At 33.4% G+C, this 25319-nt stretch overlaps 1 protein-coding gene across 2 annotated transcripts in view; it reads left to right on the top strand.

Moving 5' to 3' along the window:
* LOC111048666 (protein spaetzle 5) overlaps nt 1–21900 on the top strand; it is a 57491-nt gene extending 35591 nt beyond the window's left edge. Inside the window, exons 1-7 of one of the 2 annotated variants that reach the window (XM_039437638.1) lie at nt 6802–6820; nt 9152–9411; nt 14045–14131; nt 14775–14964; nt 15687–15832; nt 17638–17856; nt 19226–21900. In XM_039437638.1, the coding sequence (XP_039293572.1) occupies nt 9152–9411; nt 14045–14131; nt 14775–14964; nt 15687–15832; nt 17638–17856; nt 19226–19397 (1074 nt within the window). In that variant the 5' untranslated portion in view covers nt 6802–6820 and the 3' untranslated portion in view covers nt 19398–21900. Of the gene's footprint in view, nt 1–6801; nt 6821–9151; nt 9412–14044; nt 14132–14774; nt 14965–15686; nt 15833–17637; nt 17857–19225 lie in introns of those variants that run through there. The other variant, XM_039437637.1, reaches the window with a different exon arrangement.
* The last annotated feature ends 3419 nt before the right edge of the window (nt 21901–25319 follow it).

Raw genomic sequence — 25319 nt, 5'->3', positions numbered from 1 at the left:
TTTGTAGAATAAAAAAATTTATATCAGGTATCAAAGCTCATCAATGTTATTCCTAACCATTTTATCACTAGTAAATTAAATAGAAAACTGCTAATTGAAATTCATACATGGATAATCTCGAACAATTTACTTTTGGCAATGTAATTTCCTCATAGCTTAGTATAAAGACTTCTCATGTTTTTTTATGTAATTTTCAACTATTCTTTACTTTTCCCTATGCCTTCACTCTGCTCTTTCTCTTCCCTTCCTCACTCACTTTTTATTTTCCCCATTTCTTAATAATATCCCATTATTATTTTAAGCATTATTTTCCCATCTTGTACTGTTAAGCATTGAACACTCGGTCTCTGCGCTCAGGCTCCTCGAACCTTGCAGGGACTTCCCGTTTTTAATATAGTTATGTATAACCCTATTAATGGTATTTTTCTTTTTCATTTTATATAGTACTTTACTTTTTTTCATTTATAACCATTTTTGTCATTGTAATTATGTTTTTGGGACAAATAAAGATTTGATTTGATTTTAAAATTAAACGCTGGATTTTACTCTGCAGTGTCTGGAGACTGCCTTCCAAGAAGTCTAATTGGTATCTCCCATGAAGTTAATCATAAAAACCACTTATCTCAATTGAAATTTGTTTTCTTGTTCAATAATATAGAAGAAACAATAGATTATTTCCATCATAATAATAAACCTTAGTAGACCTATATGCCCATTTATCATACATAAGAAACTCTATGGTCCGTACAAATTTACTTCAGACTTGTAGGAATATTCAGCGCAGAGAAATGGAGGGAGATCAGCCAATTACAGTGATTAATACGAGTCATAGGTAGAAGCGCAGTTGCCAATTTGTCAGTCGTCTGACCGCTTTCAGACAGGATACGTTACATGTGTAGCAAGAGCACATGAACAGTCACTAGTTGTTGGAAATCGCTGACCGCTTCAAAACGGCAACATCGCGCCTCTGTGTCCCTCCCACTGTATTATTTCTCTGCTGCGCATGTCCATCCCAAGTCAGAAGTAATTCTGCACAGAGTATGGGCTATACAAAATTACCATGGAATATTAAAGATATTAACATTTCCATTTGCTATTTATTCATTGGTGAATCATTGAATTGCTATATCAACAAGTTCACTGTTATGAGCTGGAAATTAATTTATTCTGGAAATCAAAAATCTCATATAGTGGTTAAGTGGTAGAGTGGACAATATTGTCCAAACTTCGCCACGTCAACATAAATAAAAAAGTCATTCTATAGTTCACTTGGAATATTTCTTCGACATTATTCCATCAGTTAAATGACCTAAACAAGGTGTCAAGGCCATCAAAACCAACTCGTTCTATTAAGTCATTGGTAACGTTCCTTAGATATGAAAAAAATCTTCTCCATATTGATTAACGTTGCAACCAACCGGTATGACAACTGTAATTTAATGTAGTCTAGTCATCAGTGAAATGATTTCACGATAATTGAATCCAGTCCAGTCATCTTGATAGTGATTTCATGTTATGTATCATGTACCTTTCATTTCGACAGTTCACCGATATCGTCATTTATATCGGTATACAATTTCAAAGGTAGGTAACGCGTATGTCAGACACTAGCAGCTATTATAACATTCCTGTTGAGAAAAAATCCTGAATACAAGATGTTTTCAGTCAACAGGTGAATCAGATATTACAGAACCTTCTCACCTGCATAAGAGCTCGTCATGTATTCATGTATTCTCTGTGCTCTTCAAGTATGTATTTACAAATACAGTCATAATACAATACATATTGAATAGTATCACTCATCTTCCCACAAGGTCACACTGATAGTCGGTTTTGAATCAGGTTGATGGTCCAACCCATTTCTTAGTCAACAAGCTAGTAAAACACCAATGATAATTATGCTCATTCCGGCGTATTGTATTCAAATTAAGGCAATATCAGCTTTCTATACGCTCATGAGTCTTCTCTGATATACTACTTTCTATGGTGATGATGATAATGCTACAGAATTTTAATCAGCATGTGTGTATCATCAGGTTATGTAAGGCTTTATCACTTAGCGAGCATATTGAGTTCTGGTTAAGTTCGTGACTTTTGCCGCCTTAAGGGGGCTCGAAATTCTAATATACGGTAATTATATATGGAGATTATAACTAAAACTATTGAAAGAAAACTGTAAATATTGTTCTCCAGTACTTTCTCTGTACTCTATCAAAGTGTAATCAAGCTACATGGAATTACATTAATGAGTTCAAGATAACCAACGATAGCAATACGTTCTCAAGATAGAAGAAAATTGTTTTTCATTGAAAATTACTTGAACCAGGTCGCTAAGTTTGAAAACAACATACTGAAGCACTCATACAGATGGTATCATATTATTTAAACCATAATAGCAGATTGTTGATAGTTTCGTAGAAATGTGACTATAGCGGCACACGAAATCGTGGATTGGCTATTACAAGAATTAAACGACTGCCGGTATATTGGTTTGGTATAGGTCTATAGAGGAGCCGCAAGTTGAAGAGAAGAGAGAGAAGATAAAGGTAGCCTACTATAAATGCCAAAATCCGATAATTGTGAAAGTTCTCATGAAAATGAGATTATCAATTTCGCATGTTGTAATGGAAATGGAATGCATGTCGGAAAGTCCGATGTTTAAAATGTGTAATATTTTATACAAGATATGTATGTATAACGTATAGTACCGTAGTTGAAAACCGTGTATTGCATTAATCTGTAGAAGTAAATAATCTAGTTCATTTATAGGCCTATTAGCATATATATTGGAAGAGGTTTTATCAGTAATTTTAGAGTGGTGTCTTCTCTTATAGAGTTGAGTATCCGAGAGTTTTGTGAGAAATTAAACTGTAAAATAACCTTAGGAAGAATGTTCATTTCAAATAAACATCTACTTGTTCTCATTAAAAGTCGTATCATTTCATTTTTTTGGAATTCAATCAGATTAAATTTGTATTGTATCATTTGATAATCCAATACGCCCAACTATTGGGTGGTATTGAGCTATAGTAGGGCTACCAACTAATCATAATGGTAGGGCTATTGAGTTATTCAAATATCAATTGTTAACAACAAACGCCCAATAAAGGAATGTGGCTAGACCTTTCTCAAAATGAACTGAATAATAACTATTTCAATTAATTATATTACAACTCTGAAGTTTGTCATCCCATAAACTATGCTGGTGCATATATGTCCACTCACACTTAACACATTTACTGCACTACAGCCAACCATAATGATTATTTATAATATTTTCAAGGTAACGATATTCGAGAATGCGATATGGTGTTTGTGAACATGTGCAAGTGTGAATGTGATACATGTAATGCATCAAATTTATGTTTCGTATGTTGAAAGCGCAAGTGAGGCGCGTCAAGCATAATTCATTGTTTAACGGTCATAAAAGATTGATTTGTCTCTGTTGACCACTGAGAATAAATTATGGCCGCCATGTTACCCACCAGAAGTGCCATAAACAGTTTTTGTTACACATTTTGCACACGGGTTGACTGCTGTCCAAGTGTATAAACAATGAACTTGGGCTGAAAGGGCACCTTGAATTAGTTACAGTATTTCAATTGTTGAACTGCTCGATGGATTTTATTGCTTCTTTTTTATATTGAAAAATATCTTTCAATTTATAGCTTCCTTCATCATATAAAATTGTTCTTGTTATTCTAGATTCTTTCAACATGATAATTATGTACGGTATTTCTGTTTTATTCAATTGTGATATTTTTATTTGGGTTCTGCGTAGTACATCAGAAAAAGGGAGGAATAACCTTTGTTCGAAAAGGAAGAACCTTCTGTTCTTTCCTCAGTCGAAGTACAGTACTATAGTACTACTGTTACTGTAATTCTAGAATCAAATTATTAATTCCTCTGCTTAGCTATTTCAATGGTGTTTTAGGATTCAAACTTCCTACACTTTTTTGTGTACACTAACTTTGAATGCTCATTCATCTCTCCTCTTCCTCATGAAAATGTTCATTTTCAGCTATTTCGATATTTTATCAGCATGAAGATTTGAATCCATAATTCATTTATGACATGGACTTTCATCATTTTATATAGATTCGTCAGATATGTCTGTTTGTCATGTCAGCTATGAAGTTAGTGAAGCACACAAGATGTGTGTGAAACTTATTTTTGGATTAAAAAATGTGGATTGATCATGATAAAAATGTTTCTAAACCAACTTTAGTTTACAAAAGTCATATATTTAGATAACTTTTACTTTCCGGTAGTCGCGCCCTACTCAATCACACGAGCAGTCGCGTGTTGTATTTTTTGCAACATCCAATTTGCCAAGTGTTATGTACTCTGTTTACTGTCAAAACATATTAATTAATTGTATAATTTATTACTTTTTCCATCTTCTTGGATTTTTTACGCCTATGAACATTTTGATGATTTCATAGCCCAATAAGGTACATAAGCAAAGCCATCAATTATGTGTTATTGGTTCGTTTAAAGTCCCCGTATACAGTCTTTCCCCATCTTATGCACAGTGCGACTTATGCACTGTTGCGACTAAATGGCACCTATAGACTGAACCATTGCTCGGTTGATACTGTAACTCAGTGGAGTGATGGGGGAAAAGTTTTGGAATGCATAAGTGACTCATTCACTGACACCACCCCATCCAATAGTTTTGTGCAGCAAAAAAAACTGACACTGTTGTACTTTTTACAACAGCGCGACTGCCGGAAGGTTTATCAGAAAAAACGGTTGAAAAGCAAGTTCTTCCATGGATCAAATTAGAGCACTACAGTAGGTACTCATGCGCATTGATAAACAACTTACCGTACCGTATATTTGAACAGCTACAAACAACATGTCAATAAATAGTGAAAATTGATAGCTAGAGTATTATGAAATGTGACTGTGTAATAATAAACGTAGTAATAATAGTAATTCACAAACCAGTTTTCAACTGAGCAGTAGTGAACTTGGAGTTATTAAATGGTTCAATATTATTCCTCTCACTTGATACTACCATACCATCTGCTCTACTTGGAAGCTTAGTCAATTAGTTATTTCAACAGTAGCATTTCTCATTTATAATTCTAGCACCTTGCTATAAAAGGGTATCATCTAGCTTAGCTTGTGCTACCCGTCTAAGAAAATGTTCTTAATTATCATTGGAAATAGTAGGCTACTATTTACTATCAATAAAATTCACTGAAGTCATATAAATGAAGTTATGTGTGGTAGCTGCTTCCAAGGTAGAAAAACGTAGATAAACTTGAATGCATTCGTAATTCCTCAAGTTAGCATTATAATTTTATCATATTTAACTAATGTCTGTTCAAAGTAGGCTTATTATTAATTGAGTAAGCTGCTTTACGATTTTAACTCCTCTTATCATACATTAGTACTGTAAATTATGATAATTTATGTTGAATGTTATTAAAATTGAATGTTATCAATTCGTTTAATTTAATATTCGTGATAATAATTTATAATTATACAAGAATTTATGAGTGTTATTATACATATAGTTTCAATAATGTCACCAAGATTATTGTAGTCAAATACTCCGAACTACTGTACTTATTTCTATTGAGCTCTTTAAAAGTTGATACAAAAACCTATCAACCTGTCAACCACCTGCCCACTACAATTTGCATATAAAGTTGTTAATGTTGACGACATAATTCCAGACTACATTGTAGGTAGACAACTTATTGTCTCTGGGTTTCCAGTAGGATATGAATCATAGAGGCAATAAATTCTCTCCCAAATTTATTGATTTAAAGGAGGAGTACTGCTCTGTATATTATCATGTCATTCCCAAATAATGATGTCTCTATTCTCGGTTCTGGTGTTCCTGATATTTTGCGCCTCGCCTCGTTGGTGGGATACGCAATGTTTGGAGAGGAAAATTACTTGAAATTCTGAAGATTTACCTGTACGGTAATTTTTAAATTTGTTTGCAACATTTCCCAGAGGTGATACAAGTCCATGCAATGACGAACACCATCTCTCTAATAAATTGGGCATTTCAAAAACAAAAGATAAAAGGAAAAATGGTTAGTTATCATGTCAGATTCTTCCGAACTTTTTGAGAAACCCTCAGAATTTTTTTTTATCCCGTCCCCAAGAATTTCAATGACCTCCGTCAAAACTATCCTCTGTGGGCAGCTGAACTGTGGGAACCCCACCCTCCTACATTTCCAATGGCTCTCTGATTCAATTGGGTTTATTCATTTCTAGTTAATATATTCATTCTCTACCCCAATAATGAGAAACAAACAATTCTATGTAGCTTAGTGCAGAAATTCAACAAGATATTAGAATACTACCTTACTGTGAGAATATTGAATTTAATCCAAGCAAAATTAGGTATGTCCTTGAACGTTTCCGTTAATATTCATAGTGAGAAGAAAAACAACTCTTCTAAATACATAGGATTCAAATAAAAACAAGATAACCAGCTACCGTGGCTGATTGGAGGTCAGATAAACTTTAAATAATGCTCTGAAAGAGATGAGACTATTTATGACAATAATAAAGGTTCAAAGATACTGGCAATGTTTGCGAACAGTGGCTGTCTTAAATGCTATTAAAATTCTGACACTTTCTTGGTGGAAAACAATATGGGGTGTACGTGTCTTAGATCGTCTGATAGAGAGAGATCAGGAAGGATATTGTGGCTCGGTTATTTTGCAAGTATGAAAATCGGCTCATTACTCTCTCGTTGTTCGATACCTCTGGTTCTCCAGCCAAGTTAATCTTTTCTCTCACACGTTATTTATATTTCTGCTTACCCGTTCTCTTCTATCACAGTAAGGTAAAGTCAAGCAACTTCACATACTATATATTACAGTGTTGAATATTTGAGAGGTGTTGTTTGAGTGATTTTTTGTAAAAAATGTTTCATTCTTACTAGTATTTATTGATCTCAATTCGATTTTTGATGACCAGTAGAAATGAGACTACTTTTCTTTCTTCATTCCACTGAGTCAACTTTTCAGGAGACATGTGCAGTTATATTAAAAAAAATCCAATCGATCTACCAATATTCAAAGTAGCATCAGATTGAAAGACGAATGGCTTACAGCAGAGGTCTCCAACCTTTTTTATTCAAGGGCCACATTGTTAATTCTTGGGAGGCTTGGAGGGCCAATAACAAGGATGTACGTGGAATTTGACTTGTGGGGACACACACGACAGGGGATTTGAAGGGTGTAAAATTATTATATTTCCATTTAAATAATATGAGGAGTTTCAAGTAGGGTTAATTAAAACACAGGAAGAAACAAACCGATTCATTCCATTTCAATACAAAATCCAATTTATTGAGTGTAAAAAGGTCATAAGAAAACTTGACAATGCATGAATTTAGCAAGTTAAGCAAAATGATAATAACTTTTCTAATAGTAATAAGACAACTTGACAATACACGAATTTTCAGAAAGTTACCAAGCTAAAAGAGAATACTTATTTTTAGTGAGGAGATTGCATTTCTTCTCCATTTAGAATGTCCGCCCATTTAGGATCAAACTTTGTGGTTCCGATCATTAAAATTGTTCTCAAATGTTCATCTGACAAGGAAGATCTGTATCTGGATTTAACAAACTTCATTTTTGAATATGTCTGCTCACACTTGAAGGTAGATCCAAAAAGAGAAAACATAGCTTCAGCACGGTTTATTATGTTTTTAGAGTCTTTTTCTGGGAGAGACATGTACAGTCCGTGCAGACCATTTGCTAATATCTCGCGATGGTTGATTGCTGCTTGTTTACAGCTAATTCTACACTTATTAATAAATGTAGTGGCTAGTAAGAGAAGAGTACTGAACTCACAGTTGTTGTCAAAAATGTGTATAAATATATATTTTTTTAAATCTGTAGCAATAACTCTCGGTGGGCCGAACAAAATCCATCCGCGGGCGGATGTGGCCCGCGGGCCGTAGGTTGGAGAGCCCTGGCTTACAGAGTGGCTTACTTGTATAGTTACCAGGAGTTATTGATGTTTTTAAAGGATAACGAAATGCGAAATCATGAAGTTCTTCAATGTGGAAACCACACGTGTGACTTATGGAATTTGCTATAAATGTATCCCTCAATAGCTTTCAGTCTATAATCATTCCATGTTGTTGACTCTTTATATGTGTTATTTGACTTCATAATATGTGTTATTTAAATGCATTGTATGGTATTATAGATGACTCAGTCACGATAGAAAGCTTGGAATTGTAGCAGTATTATGAAGACCGAGCTGTCTCTTGTGACTATTATATTGTCTATATAGAATAATTATGTATCACAATTTAAAACAAATGAATCAATATGATTAATAACTCATCATTTTATATCTACAGGATTAATTGATAAGTTTCATTATATTAAAACATCACTAGTGACTAACTCTTTATTCTCATTAGGGTTGACCACCCCCCTCCCCAATTTAGTATTAGCCGCCCCACTCGGAGACGCTTTTTCAGTCGCTATTCTGAAGACCTTCTCTGAACCACCTCACCCTTATTAACCACAAGAACTTTGAATTTGCAATCTGAGCCCTGTGGGCTCCCTTGATTTTCTTTGATGACTAGAAACCGGAAACCGAAACCGGTTGTGTTATCAAATAAAAGGGTACTAGTGATTCTATATGATAAGACAATTAATCAATATTATTTAATATTACATAGTTCAATTAGTAGGGGTATTCAGAATGTTGGAGTTAGCTGGCTAAGTCAAGCTATTCGCTAACTCCAGCTATTTGCTAAGTCTGTGTTAACTCAATGCTATAGTGGTACGTTAGAAAAACATTAACAGACGAGATAGCAGATAGCGCAGGTTTGAGTCCACTAACTGTAGCAATCTCTGTTAAAACGGCAGTCATACGTTTATAATCTTAATTTTGAGATATAATAAACTTTGAGTTAGACAAATTATCCGCTTGGATCGCTACTGCAGTTGGCTAATAGCAGATGGTTTTAGATGGGGCGTTCACAATCCAGAGTTATCAAATAGCACTTTAGCTGGCTAAAACAACATTGTGAATACCCCTATTGAATTGCGAATAAAAATTTCGATTTGTTTAATTATGTATGAAATTATAGAAATATTGATTTATTGATCATTTAAATAATTAATTGGCGTTTTTTGTGGGGTTTTAGATGCGCGACCACCAGCGACGCCTGCTTCTGTTGACGGTGTGCATCCTAGGCCTGGCACAATCTGGGGGCGTGCCCCATCCACACCCAGGGGGGCCCCCTCACGTGGTGCATCACCCGCACCCTCACCCGCACCAGTGCCCTCATTACGGCGGCTGCAGGCAGGCGAGGCCGCAACCCTTCCTTCCCGCACAGCCCGGAGACACCCCGTCCTGTGCCCAGAGTGGCTCCACTTTCTGCGAGGCCATCGACACTTATCCGCAGTCAGTATAATGTCATAGTCTAAGTAGAATTTGCCAAATTTTGAATTTTAGCATTGACTAAAATAGATTGACATAAATATAGGTTTGATCTGTGCTTTCAGTTTAAAATTTATTTTCAAATCAACACATATTACACATATTACACAAATTACACAGTCAGTGTAATCAGTATCTTATTCGTCAAATTTTAAATTTAAGCCTTCAAATCTGAAAATTTATTCTCTAACCGACACATATCTGCAGTTATTAGTCAGCATCCTACTCATAAAATTCTATAGTGAGGTTCACGTTATAATGACAGTGTTTTGATTAGCAATGGTATTGCTATCCTTGTAAGCGGATAGCGCTATCTCTCTCACGTTGCTCTGTTGCCATATCGGGTTTTAACAATGTAGAATTAATAATTAATTAACAAAATATCATCTTAATTATGAAAATTCGTTTTGAAATTATTGAAAAATATAATTCTTTGCTTAATAAAATATAATAACCGCTTACATAGTCATAACACTCGGAATGGTTGAGATGATTGACATGCCTCATTCCCGACTAAGTAGGACAAGGGACTCATTTCCTACTGTGGCGCTAAAAATCTTTAACAAGCTGCCTAGATGGTTAACAGCCTTGAGTACCCAAGCCTTCAAGGCTAAGCTCAAGTGTTGGTTTAAGGAAAACCCTTTCTATGGGTTACATGAGTTCTTTGAAGTGACCATGCCATCTTGATAACTCAAGTTTATACTCAAGTTTATACTAGCTACAAGAAAAGTAATATTCTTATTATGTTGACACAACCTATCCGGCTCCGCTGGTCTTGGTGAAGATTAAGTGTATATAAGTGTAATTTATTATTTTAAACGAGAACGAACAATATTAATATTACATTAATAAACCTGTATCAGCTACCGTCAAGAAGGCATTGACTAGGCAGTGAGGATCGGCAACGTTGTTCTTCTATCTTTCTCCACTGCCATTATAACGTGGACCTCACTATAGAAAATTTCAATTTCAAATTTATTTTCAAATCGACACATACGGTATCGGGGTATCAGCAGTCAGTGAAGACATCATCATTCTTATTTGTCTACTGACAAGTTTGAGCATTTCAATTTCAAATTTATACTAATAACAATAATTCACTTGAACTGACAATACGATCCCATAGAGATTAATAATAGTAGCCTATAACAACCGAAACTACTATCACAAAGGGAATAGGTGTGAAAAACAACAACAGAAGAAAAATTGCTGATAAGAAAAAGGAGGGTTAAAATACCTTACCAGCAATGGTTATCCATGTAATGGGTGAGAACAGCAAGAAGGGAAAAATAGGTGTTAGACAACTAAAAAAAAAAACGCAAATGAAAATAAAGAAGAGAAAATACCTTGCCAACTATATGATTTTTATGATGGGTGTCACTTTGAAAACACCTATAAATTTTTCAATTTGAGTCAGTTCATTTACTTCTACACATCACACTGCAACAGTATGAGTTCTATGATTATAGCACAGCTCACCTCCTCTTTTCTCCGTTATGGAAATCAAATCTGATCATATAAAAAATCAAGTTCAATTAAACGCTCAATACGTCATTGAACCCTTCAAACCCTTCAATGTACAGTTTCATTGTATACACACTCCTAAATCTTGTATCCCATTTATATATCCACCAAGTTCCATAGAACATAAAAATCTCATTGATGGTACCACATTATTGCCATCAACTTGTCAAAATCAAACCAGGATATAGAGCGCTATTTAACAATAATATTATTATTGTCAGCCATTGTTATGTGGTCTAGTTAATGACATTGAACCGTCTTAGTCGCACCCGAGAAATACTTCTCTACATATGCAATGAAAATGACTTGCCATTTCTGTTACAATATACAGTTCTCTAATATATTATATACCATCCTTGTATAATATATAATCTTAATAGACTGGTTTCACTCAAGGAAGCACCTAGCACACACTTTACGACTGTGATTGCCGTTGTTTATTTCGGCTGGTAGACTAATATTAATAATTTGCAAGATTAAAATAACAATAAGACAATGATGGAAGTGCCTACTTTGGTTGAGCATGTTGAACAAAGAAATAGAACTGATCCTGTTTTGTTCTCAGAAATTTTAGCAGTGCTCTAATTGCTACTCTCAGTACACACCTGTAATATATATTTCAGGTATACCTTACACGGAAACATTCAATAGCTGGTTGTATTTGAACGCATTGAAATATTTTCGTGTGGGAGGACTATTAATCGGGTTTCGAGAACGGTAAAGATTGGTTTCTTTTTTATGTTCTCAATTGATTTTGTTGCTATCGATATAACCATTCAAGGCCTCTCTGTGATCTTAACAGACTGCACTGAACAATTCAGTTCAACTTGTGAAGGGTTATTTTCAAATTGAATAAGGACATGAACGTCAGTCTCAATTGGTTTCCAACTGCACAGATAATGTGTTCTCTTAAAACGATGAATAAACCTTCACTATTAATTTAGGTGGTTGAATTTGAAGTGTTCCAGTATAGAATTTGCCCTTGGCTTTCGCTAGTTCATAATTTTGAGGAAGTCCATCAATTATTCAAGAATTCTCTCGAGTTCTTAGTAGAATTTTTAGTATGTAGGCCTACATTTCTAAGGACCGTATCCATTTCCATGTAAAAATAAATATAAATATAAAAACTTTCAATACCCTTTTATTAAAAAACTTAAAATATTTTAACGACTAGTTTCGACCATAGGTCAGTTTCAAGTAAAAATGTTCTGAAGTGATTGGAGTTTTTCCCAGCAAGTTGAAAGGTCTCTCAGTTTTCTCCTGATAGAGATGAGTCATAAAAAGTCTGAGGGTGGTAATTTTTCTTGAACATTCAATTTTCTCGGAATACTTTTAGAGATGATCGAAATTAATCAATATACTGTACTTGTATTCTGTTTACTATACGTTGGCGTTTAATTATAAATTTGTTTATAAAATTTATGACAGTTAGCCGGGATCCTCAATAAGCTTGATAATAAAACCTGACATTATTCCAGTCTAATCCTTTGAGCTCAACAGTTCTCAAACCTAGAACTGCGTCTATTCCTATCTCTATTATTATAAAAATTTATATACTAATACACTCCCACGGTGTTATATTTCTTACATTTTGATATAGATCAATTACAGTATTATTTATTCTATATATTCGACACACAAGTCACTTAACCTCTCTGCAAACACAGTCTAACACTGGAAAGCTGAACTTTTTCAAAGTGCAGTTGATTTTTTGTTGAGAATATTTTGATTTCTGCCATCTTTATCTTGTCTATGAATGTATACACAAAAAACATTGTTTTAACAGGTTTACACATGTTCCAGGATTCTGCTAAACTGTCTTTGCGAAATTTATTAGCTTATTGTTTTCGAGACGTATATGGATGTTAAAACCATCTACAGATTCCCAGCAGAATAACATCTTGAATGTAATTTGCTAAACAGACGGTTATCCTCGCTTTAAGAACTTGTGAAAATTAGCCAGCTCATAAAATTAACGTAATTGTGGCAATGAATAGTGAGGTACCGCATTAATTGCGTGTTCTCTATTGCACACCGTTTAGTGTGTCCTCGTTATGTGTTTGAACTTTCAGACTGAATCACCTGATTTCATTGTTATTGTGTCGACATTCATCCACATTCTGTTGTTTTACGAAAAATGAACAGATTTCTATCATACTTTTACACAAAACTGAACACAGTATTCATTACAAAATGCATAAATCAGTTTTGTATCTACCTATTGGTCAAGACCATATTTATGTGACAGCTATCCCGCACAATATTGTTGGAGGCTGATTTTTAAACAATTGAGTGTGTTCTACAACTGTAAAGTGTTAAGAAATGGAAAACAATAAGTATAATAGTGTTTTCAATATCAGGTTTAGAGGATTCAGGAGAAAGGAATATATTACTGTATTGAATTTCTCATATTTCTTTTGAGAATGTTATAATTATGATATATTGTCAGTGAATTCGTTCTAACATTGTTGAAAGAATTTATCATGTAGGTACTGTACCAAAAACAAGCGGTACTTCTTCAACTTAGATCAAGTTAAAATTGTACAAAAAACAAGCATTACTTTTATATTAATATATCAGATGAGCATTTTTATAATCACTTAGTTTGTTGTAGTTTTTTATTTATTTCTAGAATGTCATCATTATAGTTTTTGTGAAAATATGTGATGACATATATTATGTGATATTTCAATAATACTTGTGGATACATAATTATCCTGCCGGGCAGGAAAGTAGAGACGACTAGGGCGTTGCACCCTTCAGCCTGCTAGTGCTACCAGGTCGCGGGTTCGAATCCAGGCGAATCCCATTGAATAAGCATGAACGTTTGGTCATCTCATCAAATCACCCTCGCACTTCTCATAACCCACACACAAGCAAAATGCTAATGTGGACATAAATAAGGAAAAAATTACATTTGGATAAATACCTAAACTAATTATTTACGAATACGGTACCTACAAATATGCTGTTTTTCGTGATCAGAAACATCCCAAAAACATATAACTGTACTGTATTTTATGATTGTTATTTATACGGAAATGATATTATTATTTTATTTCATCTGTTTCAGGCATTTGATCCAATATCTTGCTGAACGATTGGCGTACGACTACAATACTCTGCTCAGCGATGAATCCAGAGAAGATTTCAAGGCAAAGTAATTTAAGTTTTGTTTTTAAACAATCAAATGAATAATTATCCCTTATCATTCTATCATGACTAGCGTCTGATCTGAGAGTGGAAAATCTAAATAGTGGTGAAGGTCGAGTTGGCAAAAATAGACAAAATCTGTGTGAAACAAATGACATGTTCCTCCTTGTAGCATTTAGGCAGGTCCTGCATTCTGTCCACAATGTTATGAAACTAGTTTTCACCACTCATGAAGCAAGCAATGAAAATATACATATTTTTTGTTAATGGAATATTAAAATATGGAATGGTCATTATTTCTATCACTAGGCATTGAAAGCTCATTCTTCTAAGCCTTTTCGAATACAACTCATTGATTACATGCTTATATTAATATAAACATGACTTGAATCTTAAAAATTTGATATTAGGTCATATTGGCCTGTAAAACAAACAGGTGTTTTTGTAATGAAAAATTACAAGTTTTTTTACTTTTGTAATAGCATTTTATTGTAGTTACCAATGTACCTAGAATGTTTCTAGAATGTTACAGAATGATAAAGAGTTGAATAAATTTATTTCTGAATAGGCAATATAACAGAACAGATTTGTTAGTATTAGGTGTACGAATTTGTCTCATTATGATCTTTCTATCCCATTATTATTTACAGGAAAGACGAACCAACAACCCCCAGCCCGCCACCCCTCGTCTACCACCCGCCCTGGGGTCATCCCGACTTCCAGAAGAAGTACGTCCACTACACGTACGGTCCACCCCCGCCCCAACCTCCTCGGCCCAACCCTTACGGCGCACCCTTTTCGCAACCCCAACCAATCTACAATTCGATCAACTATTCCCAGGTGAGTTGGCAAATTTATGCAATTCGGCTGTGAATTTTATTAGTAAAATGTATTCAATGTTTATTAAATAATGAAAACCGCTTAATTTAAATCTTTGGTTGATAATGGTATAACAACAATAACTTGTATCTCAAATAGTTCCAATAAATCAGTGGTTTGACAATATAAAGTATTTTCATTCAATATAACACAACATCAACTTCACAACAGCCGAGGAACTATTCAATGTATATCGAATTCAATGTAAAACGGCTCCAACGATTTCGATCAAATTCATACCTAAAATAGTCATTGATAAGTTCTATCAATTGCCACAAGTCCCATATCTGTAAAAAATCCAGGAGCTCCGCCCCATCAATGCAAAGTGTGATTTTAGATTCCCAATTATCAGGCTTCAGATACAATTTAAACAAAAATATTAAGTGGAAAAGATTGAGCATAAAAATGACTTGAGATGCGCGTGTACACTAGCGTCAGGTGATGAATTTTCATAACGGCAAGGAAAGTTGTGTGAGTGCGCCACACCAGATTTTTTCAATTTGTATGTGAATACAAGTAGCCCTTACCAAGAGTATTAATATTGTAGATCAATATTGCATGTTGTGTGGTAGATATGAGGTATATATTAATATATTCTACACCCACTGACTGTTCAATTGATAGGATGTGACTATTAATGAGATGAGAACATTATTCAAAAACTTTTATTGATATTGTTTCAGCCTCAAGTAGGAGGATATCCAGATCGGCGTTACCCACTCTTCCCGCCGCAGACCTATATACCAGATAACGACCCCGGCCTCGTCTACTCAGCTCTCCTTCAGCCCGAACTGGTCGCTCAGTACAATCCCAACACTTGGTGGAAACGGTAATAGAATGATATTGTTGAAGAAATACTAACCATTAATTATTGATAGTTGTCCTGAGCATTCAAACTATTGTATGAATCAGAATAGGAAACTGTTTTGGGCTTGAGACTATGCCTTTCCAAAAAGCTTGAAAACGCCAACCAATCGCGTTCTTATGCAACAAATTGCATCAGAAATGTTGAATATGTCCATTGACTGCGAAGGTGTAGGTGACATCTAGAAAATTGAATTTGTTGTTTTTTTATGAATCACAAACTGTTTTGAGGTGTCCTCTATCACGGAAGGTACCTACAGCGCAACTGATTATAATTTCTAATATTATCAGGAAACCATTTACTTCTTATCATTTTATTATATTCTACTCGCGCTTTGCGCTCGGCTGCACCCCCAGTGGGGTGGGTTAGCAGCCTCTGCGCTTCGTGCTCCGGCTGGGAGGCGGGCGAGGCCCGCCCAATCGCCTTTTACGACTGTACATAATTTCTATTTAAGTTTCTCTTGCTCTGTTTGATACAGAATTATCATCTACTATCAGTGACATTATATTGAATATCAGTGACAGAGAATATATCTTTCCCACGGCTTGTGATCAATGACAAATTTCAGATTTTGTCTGTGCCGCTCTTGATGGACCTTTGGAAAAATATTCTGAACTAGCTGGCCCGGCGAACCTCGTACCGCCAAATAGTTTAATGCATCTCATGACAAACTTCAGCTGGATGCACACCTGAGGAGGCGCGATGCGGCATTATATTCATATAGATAATTTTTCAACTGCAAAATAAATAATTCACTAACAATCAATTAATTCTGAACACCGAAAACAGCACAATCATTCGAAACAAAGCAATGTCTTTAGAGCATGTAAGTCTTTAAGCTGAAACCGCACTACTGGATGGTTACACACAGAACAGTCATTTTGTTTTTAGTCGGGGCGTTTAGAATAAAATACATGGGCGGTTATGGAGCAGCATACACTCTTGTCTACTATCTACCAACAGCTGTTGTATGACGCAATGATTATAACAGCTGATTTTTATTTCTGTGTGTGGCCAGCTCACAAATCTTCTTCCATAAGGATTACATGTAAATTTTGAAGGACCGTAGGAAAGAGTCCTGAAGTCGGATTATAAATTTGATAGGCCATAAACCTGGTCCTGAACATAACGAACACAACTTTTAAAAAAAATCATCAAATTCGGTGCACGCATAAAGTTATTGAATGTCAAAATTTGAGACTCGGTTTTCATTTATATAGATAGATTAATATTCATTTATGTACCGTACATGCTGTATGTTTGTCATTACTGGTCGTATTTTGCAGTTTTTTTTCAAATTTTTATTTATTCAAGTAAGTCACAATACATTCTGGTTTATACACGAATCTACAATAAATTACAGTACAACAGCTAATTATGCAACAAATTTCACATATTGGGAGAACTTCTTAATTACAATGAAGATTGAATGCAACATTAGAAGTAGTTGAACACTACTTTGGAAAAAATATTCCAAACTCATTCATTTCGGTACCGTAGACGCCAAGGTAGCCTACCTGGAATACATTGTATTTTAGAATAGAATACAATGTGTCGGTTGCACAAAAGCCGGTTAAATTTTAATCGTGGTTAATTCCACGAGAACCTATCAGAAAAGCCTTCTTATCAAAAAGGCCTTCTCTGATTGGTTCTCGTAAAATTAATCACGTTTAAATTTAACCGGCTTTTGTGCAACCGGGCCTATGTCTTCTAGGTACATTGGTACACACTCTACGATTGTTTCTCACGCCACTTGTCGTATTTTGCAGTTATTCGAGATCGGAAGGCAGCAAACTGGACGACGGCGACAAGTTGAGACAGCGGCGTCAGTCGCAGCCGACGACAAACTCGACGACCACCCAGCTGTGCCCGACTCGCAGCCAGTTCATTATGCCGAAGGCGGCGCTCAACAACAAGGGCAACTGGATGTATGTCGTCAACCTCGACCAGGACCGCTACACACAACTCGTCCGCAGTGAGACCTGCGTGTAAGCACACAAACAATTTATTAAAATTGCACATTTGAAATGGGTGCACACTTTTCTCCTTGACCCTCGAATACACTAAAAATACCCTTAACCAATAATACATAGGCCTATTGTGTAAGTTGTATAACATTATGGTAAATATCATTGCAAACATATTATATGGTACATAACAGGGTACATTTCATTCATTTCAATAGTTGTACATGAAAGTGTAATTACATATAATCACTAGTATCCTTTTTTATTTAATTTTAGGCAAGATTAGTTTTCACCAATCACGTCACTATCGTGTCAAGTGTGATTTTGACAAGAGTGTCAAAGTAGAAGTTTGATATTGATGGTCTACTCGATATGATGGCGTGCAATTGGCCTGTCTAAAATGAATTGAGAAAAAGGTTCTATAGCATAGTAATACATAATTTTTATATAATTATTATCATTTTTGATTCTACTTTATGGTAGTTTATGACAATTCAACATTCGCTGCTTTCAACATTGGAAGATAATAATTATCAGTTCAAGATTTATTGTACAATGAATTTTATTCAAGGCAGCATAGAAATTATTCAAATTATGAAGTTATTCAATTACCATACCATCAGAGAAAAAAAATTATTTTTTATATCTATTTGAAATGAGCGTTTCGAGTCAAATCGAATAAAAAGGGTTCCAATATACCTTAAATCTCGAATACACTAAAAATAACTATTTTAAATCACACTTTTTTCTCTGTATTCATACGTCGATTCTAAATCGACGATATGTTCAAATTATCAATGATTTTAAATATTCAAGGCTACTTTTCAATGATAGAATAGTAATGAATAATAGTAAGTTACCCTTTTATAGTGCGGTATATACATAGGATAGAATCACTTTTACTTCTTCAAAAACAACTTTCTATAAAAGTATTGAAAACTATTGAAAAATGCACTATTCATTCCGGCAATTATGCCATCTTTTGTTACAAACATAGACATTATAGATATGATATCTCCTCATATATCTTCATGTTTGTACCAGAAGATGGAATAATTGTTTTAAATATATAGTGAAATTTAATTTTTTGATAGTTTATTTGTTACTTGAATGAGTTATTGTTTTTCAAGAAATGAAAGTGGTTTTATACTATTAAAAGGTACTATATTTGTTTGTTGTTCTGTGTTATCGTTCAAATAATTTCTTCCTTCTTTTTACCTTGAAATAGAAACTACTACACGATATGGTATGATAATTTACAGAATTTTGTAGTTCTGCTGTGTTCCAATTTTAATTCATGTTGTGAAAACATAAAATAAGTGATTTATTCTGTAAATCGTCATGAAGAATAAAATAGAAAATTTGAGATTTAAATTTGTTTTTTCCACAGATCGCAACAGTGCAATGGCATCTGCAGTCTGCCGAACGGCTATACATCAAGGTGTGAGCAACAGTATGTGCAAAAGCGTCTAGTTGCCCTGGAGGGAGGCGGCAACCGACTCTACACCGATGTCTTCTGGTTTCCTCACTGTTGCATTTGTCAAATCACGCAGAACGGATGAGATCTATACGACTCCAACAGCTCTACTGAAGAGGGTGGTCTAATAAACAAGACATCAAACAAGCTTTACAAACTGACTTTTCAAAATAAAAACTTCTATTTATTATTTTTGAACATTTATGTCCGATTTCTAGGACAATTATGAAATTTGATACAGGCTACAATCAAATCTATTTTCAATCAATAGTTCAATGGTTCATTAGATTCAATAATTAAAACGAGCCTTATTACTTTGGAGTTTCCTCATCGGAAAGGCAAACTATCTATTATCTTCAGAACCTATAGGTAGTTTCTGTATTATTGATTGGTTTTTAAGATATCAAGGAAGCTCCAAATATAATAAAAAATAACATACTGTTGTCAAGTTATACTTCATTTAGTTTCACATCAATAAACTACTTTAGTGAGAATCACTTTAAAATCTGTCAACATTCCTTATTAATAACACCAACGCCTCCCATTGAAGATTGAACTAATGCTGGCAGTTTGAATTAAAGTAAACTCTTAAGTATTAGTAGACTATTAGAGCTAGACAACTTATTTTGTGTGTTTTTATCAAGTTATGAAGATTGAACTCCCATTGAAAATTGAACTAATACTGGCAGTTGAAATTAAACTAAACTAAGTATTAGTAGACTATTAGAACTAGACAACTTATTGTGTGTGTTTTTATCAAGTTATGGATTCAATTCATTAAAAAGCACCAGTAGGTGTTGAATACGCAAGAAAACGTTTTTAACCACCTAGATGTTCAACCACATAATTGGACTCTCCAATGTTAAGAGAATATACTTATCTTATCTCAAGGGATCAAAACATTTTATGTGTTTCAATGTAATATTATTGTTCATATTCTGTTTGAATTGAGTGATCAGTGGTGTAAGCATTTGATGTAATAAGTTTTGTTTAGTCAGAAATTTTAGTATAATTTTTGTATACTTTAGTTGTGACCTACTTTTATTTTTGTACGATATACTTATATCTATGTTATCCATTATTTTTGTTAGTATACTATCATTTCAGAAACGCTTTTAAAGACGGACATAAGTTTGGTTCCTTTCTACCTTTCTATCAGCAGCTTCATAATTTCTCCGTTGTAACTTATTTCTTCATTTAACGCTTGTCTATGAATGTGAATTTACTTGGCTCTCGTATGTTTTCATGAAAATTTCGGTTGATTTGATCAAGATTTTATTCAGAAGTGGAATCTTTTTCAAATGTTTACATCTTGATATTATGTCCAATATTATTATTGAGATTATACCAACTGGAAAAGTCACAAATTGAGATTTAGTTCATTATTATACTATAACATCATAAAATCATAAATTCAAGACACTTGTATGAGTCAAACACAAAATTACCAAGTTATATACCTTCCTTCCATTAATATTTTTAATAGTATTGTTATATTGTAAAAATAAATTTATAGATTTTAAGTTTTTATTTTTGAATGTATGGTATATTTTCACTGCCGTCCATCATGATCGTTGAATTTTTATTGTGTACTCTATCATAAGTTTACCTATAATTATAGTGTTTTGTATGAGTGTAGTAACTTTATCAGAAATGAGAAGTAGATTAATAAATATTGTATATATAAAGATTTATCTCGCTTTTGATTATTCATTGAGAATCTAGAGTGAGATCAGTTCTAATAAGATGATTTTCAGGTTACATATTACTGACAGTCCTTCAATTTTTCTACAATATAAAATTATTTTTAATACACTTCTTGAAAGTATTTAATTTGGATTTATTTCAATAATACTTCTTGAAAATTTAAGATGGTCATTCATTGCTACTTGTTGATTACTCACATACACATCTCAATTAATAACATTATAATTACAGATTTGTATTTTACTTTGACAATGTTTTAGTTTCAGTTTTATTTCAATAATCTGGCTTAGATCAGCAAATATTGTATTTTATACAGTTCATTAAGGGTTTAACGCATGGAGTAACTGTCTTATAATACCGTACGGTAGTTATTCTCTGTGATCAAGGGTTCTGAAAAAGGATTAAAGTAAATTTATAACTATAATAATTCATTATTATTTATAATTTTATCTTTGAATTCTATTATTTTCAACTTGGATTGTTTGAATAATAAAATTTCTACTGTTGATACTTCTTTGTATATTCCATTTTTTACGTGGATTACGAATCCGAATAAATTTAAACAGTAGGCTACTGTAGTGAAGAGAAATTTCAAAAATATGGGATTACAAGTTAGTGTATAATCAATTGTTCATTGGTTACTATACTGTATTTATATTGAAAGCCTATGTTTATTTTGCCAAGAAAATCAACTCCCCTTAATATTAGCATAATAAGCTATTAAACTAGGCCTACTTATAATGATTCAATGTTTATTCTTTTCTGTAATGTACCGTAATTTATATTAAGTTATTCAGATTGTAAGAAAGTACCATATTTACGTTATGATTTGTATGTAAATAGATTTATCATTTGATTTATATAGATAATGTCATGATTCATTGGTGATTCATTTTCGAAATCCTTTCCTTACCACTGTAACATATTCCACTGATCGATTCATAAATCCTATTGTATATAGAAAAGAGAAATAATGGTTCGGAAATACAGTAGAACCTTGATATATCTTAGTACATTCCCCGTTCTGGTGGGCCTACTTTTTTCCTGTTTTCCTTTGAAACGTCCATATTATAATTATAATGTAGCTCAATGTTAAATTAATATTTCTATTTACTATAGTATACAATATCTTGGCCTGGAGCCCCGTAATAGTTTAATAAACACGCCTTTAATAGTTCATATTTCAAGTGTGCAGAATCCCTTAATATCACACAAAATCCCTGTTGTTACGTAGTACCAGAGAAAACTTCCATAATATCCTGCTGTAATAAATAAATATAAACTTCTGCTGTATTCTGTGGTAGTAGCCTACATTTCACATGAATCTATAACCCCGTGTCATTATACATTTTGATAAATCATGGAGAATTCAGGAGCATAAAACAAACATGACATGCAAACAAGTTGTGCTAGTCTTGACATTATATAGCCTAAACATCACCAGTACAAGCTAAAATAAAACTCTACAACGGTGGATATCAGAAAAAAAAGAATTCAAAGGCGTTGATATGAGAAAAGCAGAGTAAAAAGAATGCAGGCAACCGTTTGTTTACTCACAAAAGATGTATTATATATATTAAGGAAGGTTTATGTATAGAAATACGGACAATTATTATTGCTGTATAAATATTTATTACAATCTAAAAAGCACGAAAATCAAGAGTATACAAAACTCATATAAAAAACTAAATGTATATTGTTTGTTAACATCGTATATCGCGATTTATTTATCAAAATAGTTTAAGACAATCACTCCATATATTTATATAAAAACTTTTATTTATTTTTTTCTATTATAAAGTTGAAGAAGCCCTGATTCTGAAGCAACCAATTGTATTGAGTTTACTAAATTAAAAGCCAATCAAAAAGAAGCTTACAAATCGTTCAAGGAAGAGATAAAATTTTTCTGAAAACCACTTTCTTCTGGCTTGTGATCTCGTCCTGAGAGGATGCACATGGAGTTTAGGGTTTTTTCTTCCTTTAAATTTTAAAATTATCAAGCCTATCCCTTTTTTAAATGTGAAATATTTGTGATTAATGTTAAATTATCTGTGAACTCAGTGTTGTTGAAGAGTTCTTAATTGTAACCAATTCCCATAAATATATCTTTAATTCGGAAAGAAATCTATAAGAAACCTGGACCACGCGCGAGCCCAGCAGAGACGAAAGGGACCTGCATAATTAATTATTGGAAATAATTAATTCATTCTGCGAGACCGTCAAGAACATCATTAATGTGAGTGGTAGATCAAACGAGCTCGTTATAAGGCCTTTCTGTTCATAGTTGGGGAATTAGTCAAAGCGCTATATAAATTAACTTAAGACAAGAAAAATTCGCAACGTGTTGAGTGCTATCACATAGTTTATAAGGACGTTTTATGAATTTATTTGATATATGTAGGAAGCTTACTTCCATGCATGGCACGGACTCATTAAAAACCCTGAGATTTTATTTTATAAATATCAATTTTATTAATTATTATTTGCTAATTGATCAAAGTATGTCATATCAAATCTATAGACCGAACAGGTTTTAAATTGTAGAATTCTGAATTGACTGGAAGTCCAAGCATCAGTATTAAATATAATATATTTATAGTCTTTAAAGCTCACTATTGTGATTGCTAGTAAACCTTGTGATAATTATTCAAATATTATAAAAGAATTTATTTAAAGAAAATTATAGATATAGAATATTTTATATATATTATATTGTTTTATGGGAATATATTTTGTGTTTTATGTCAGCATACAAATCCTAGAAATTTATTTTATCCTAATTCATCTCGTGATATACAGTTTGAGCTGTCTTGGTACCGTACCAAGAAAAAATATTCAGCAGCATATAAAATTATTGAATCAATTAATATTGATCTTGTTAACAGCATTCAGTACTTATCATCCTTTGATGATAGTCACATTGGTCTGCCAGAAAAAATATATTGATAATTATATTAATAAGGTTCCAGTTATATCATATAAGGAACCAGAGAGCTTCAAGAACTGGCGTTGTAAGTTCTAAGGAATTTTAGAAGGATAAATTGGTGAATACCTGTATTCATGACAAGCGTTTTAAGGATCACTAGAAAAAACCATAGTTGGTCTTTATTATTCTCTATTGTGTACATGGTTACTGATAATCAGTCATCAACTATTCTTTTGATTTCCTCATTGGTATTCTTCAAGAACTTCATAGAAGCAGCGGTAAGAATTTTTAATCACCAGTCATTGAACCCTGTGGTGATTAATTATATTTGGAAAATTCATGTCTCTACCACTGAGCTAAAGCTGCGGTTTGAACCCAGCAATTTTGCGAGCCGGACGGCCTTAACTATTTGTGAATTTATTCGCAAATTAGGGATTTTAGCAACTGCTCTTGCAAATATCAAAAGCACCATCTCACATAATGTCACCCAACCAGTGGGGCAAAGGTCTACGTCTTTACACTCGTCAATTCACCATCGCACTTTCCATAACCCACGCACAAACAGGGGGCTCATGTGGGCATCATACGTGATAGAAAGAAGGCTACGTGGCTACATTTTTTTAGCTATCCCTTGAAATGAACCTTATGGTACTATAACGAGGTTTCATTGTATTGCAAATTTTTCTATTTATCAAAATAATGCGGGCTATAAATTCAACATTCAAGATTTCTCATAATAATATTAGAACACTATCAGCTTGTGTTAGGTACCTAGGTACAATAAAATTAATTTAAAAATAGAAAGGTATAAACATGTAAAATGTAATACGAATAATCCACTTCAACATATTTCAAGTTATTCTTTCCTTTTCAATAGCTTTCAATTCTTCAAAGATTTTTACTATTCATAATATAGGCTATAATTATATAACTTAGGATGTACATGAATAAATAATAATTTTACATAATTTCAATTCCTCTGTAAAATTTGTGGATCTATTAATGGTCTCTTATGAATTTATAGCAGATAATTTTTTTTGAAGCGAAATAATTATTACCTATGGCGTTTTTCAAATTTTAATGTACTTTAATGCTATTTTGAAAACTGATGAATGAAGTTCAAACTTTTCCGCTCTTGCTGTACAGTACCAATCATAAGAATATATATAAATGTCTGGAATTTGATTATTGCAACTTCGAAATTGCAAAATATAAATAGATCTTAAGTATGGATAGAATCCAAATAAAAATCTTCCTTGACAATTATTCTATTTTGAAAATTGTCAATTTTGAAGTTTCAAATTCAAATTGTTAATTCGAATTACAATTCGAGTCAGCTGGTGTACAATGTTGGCAGTATGCGTTCCCCAGTGA

This window comes from Nilaparvata lugens, chromosome 11 (assembly GCF_014356525.2).
Source record: "Nilaparvata lugens isolate BPH chromosome 11, ASM1435652v1, whole genome shotgun sequence".
NCBI classification, from domain to species: domain Eukaryota; kingdom Metazoa; phylum Arthropoda; class Insecta; order Hemiptera; family Delphacidae; genus Nilaparvata; species Nilaparvata lugens.
Note: the sequence above shows the minus strand (reverse complement) of the source record. Positions and strands in the feature narration are given on the sequence as shown.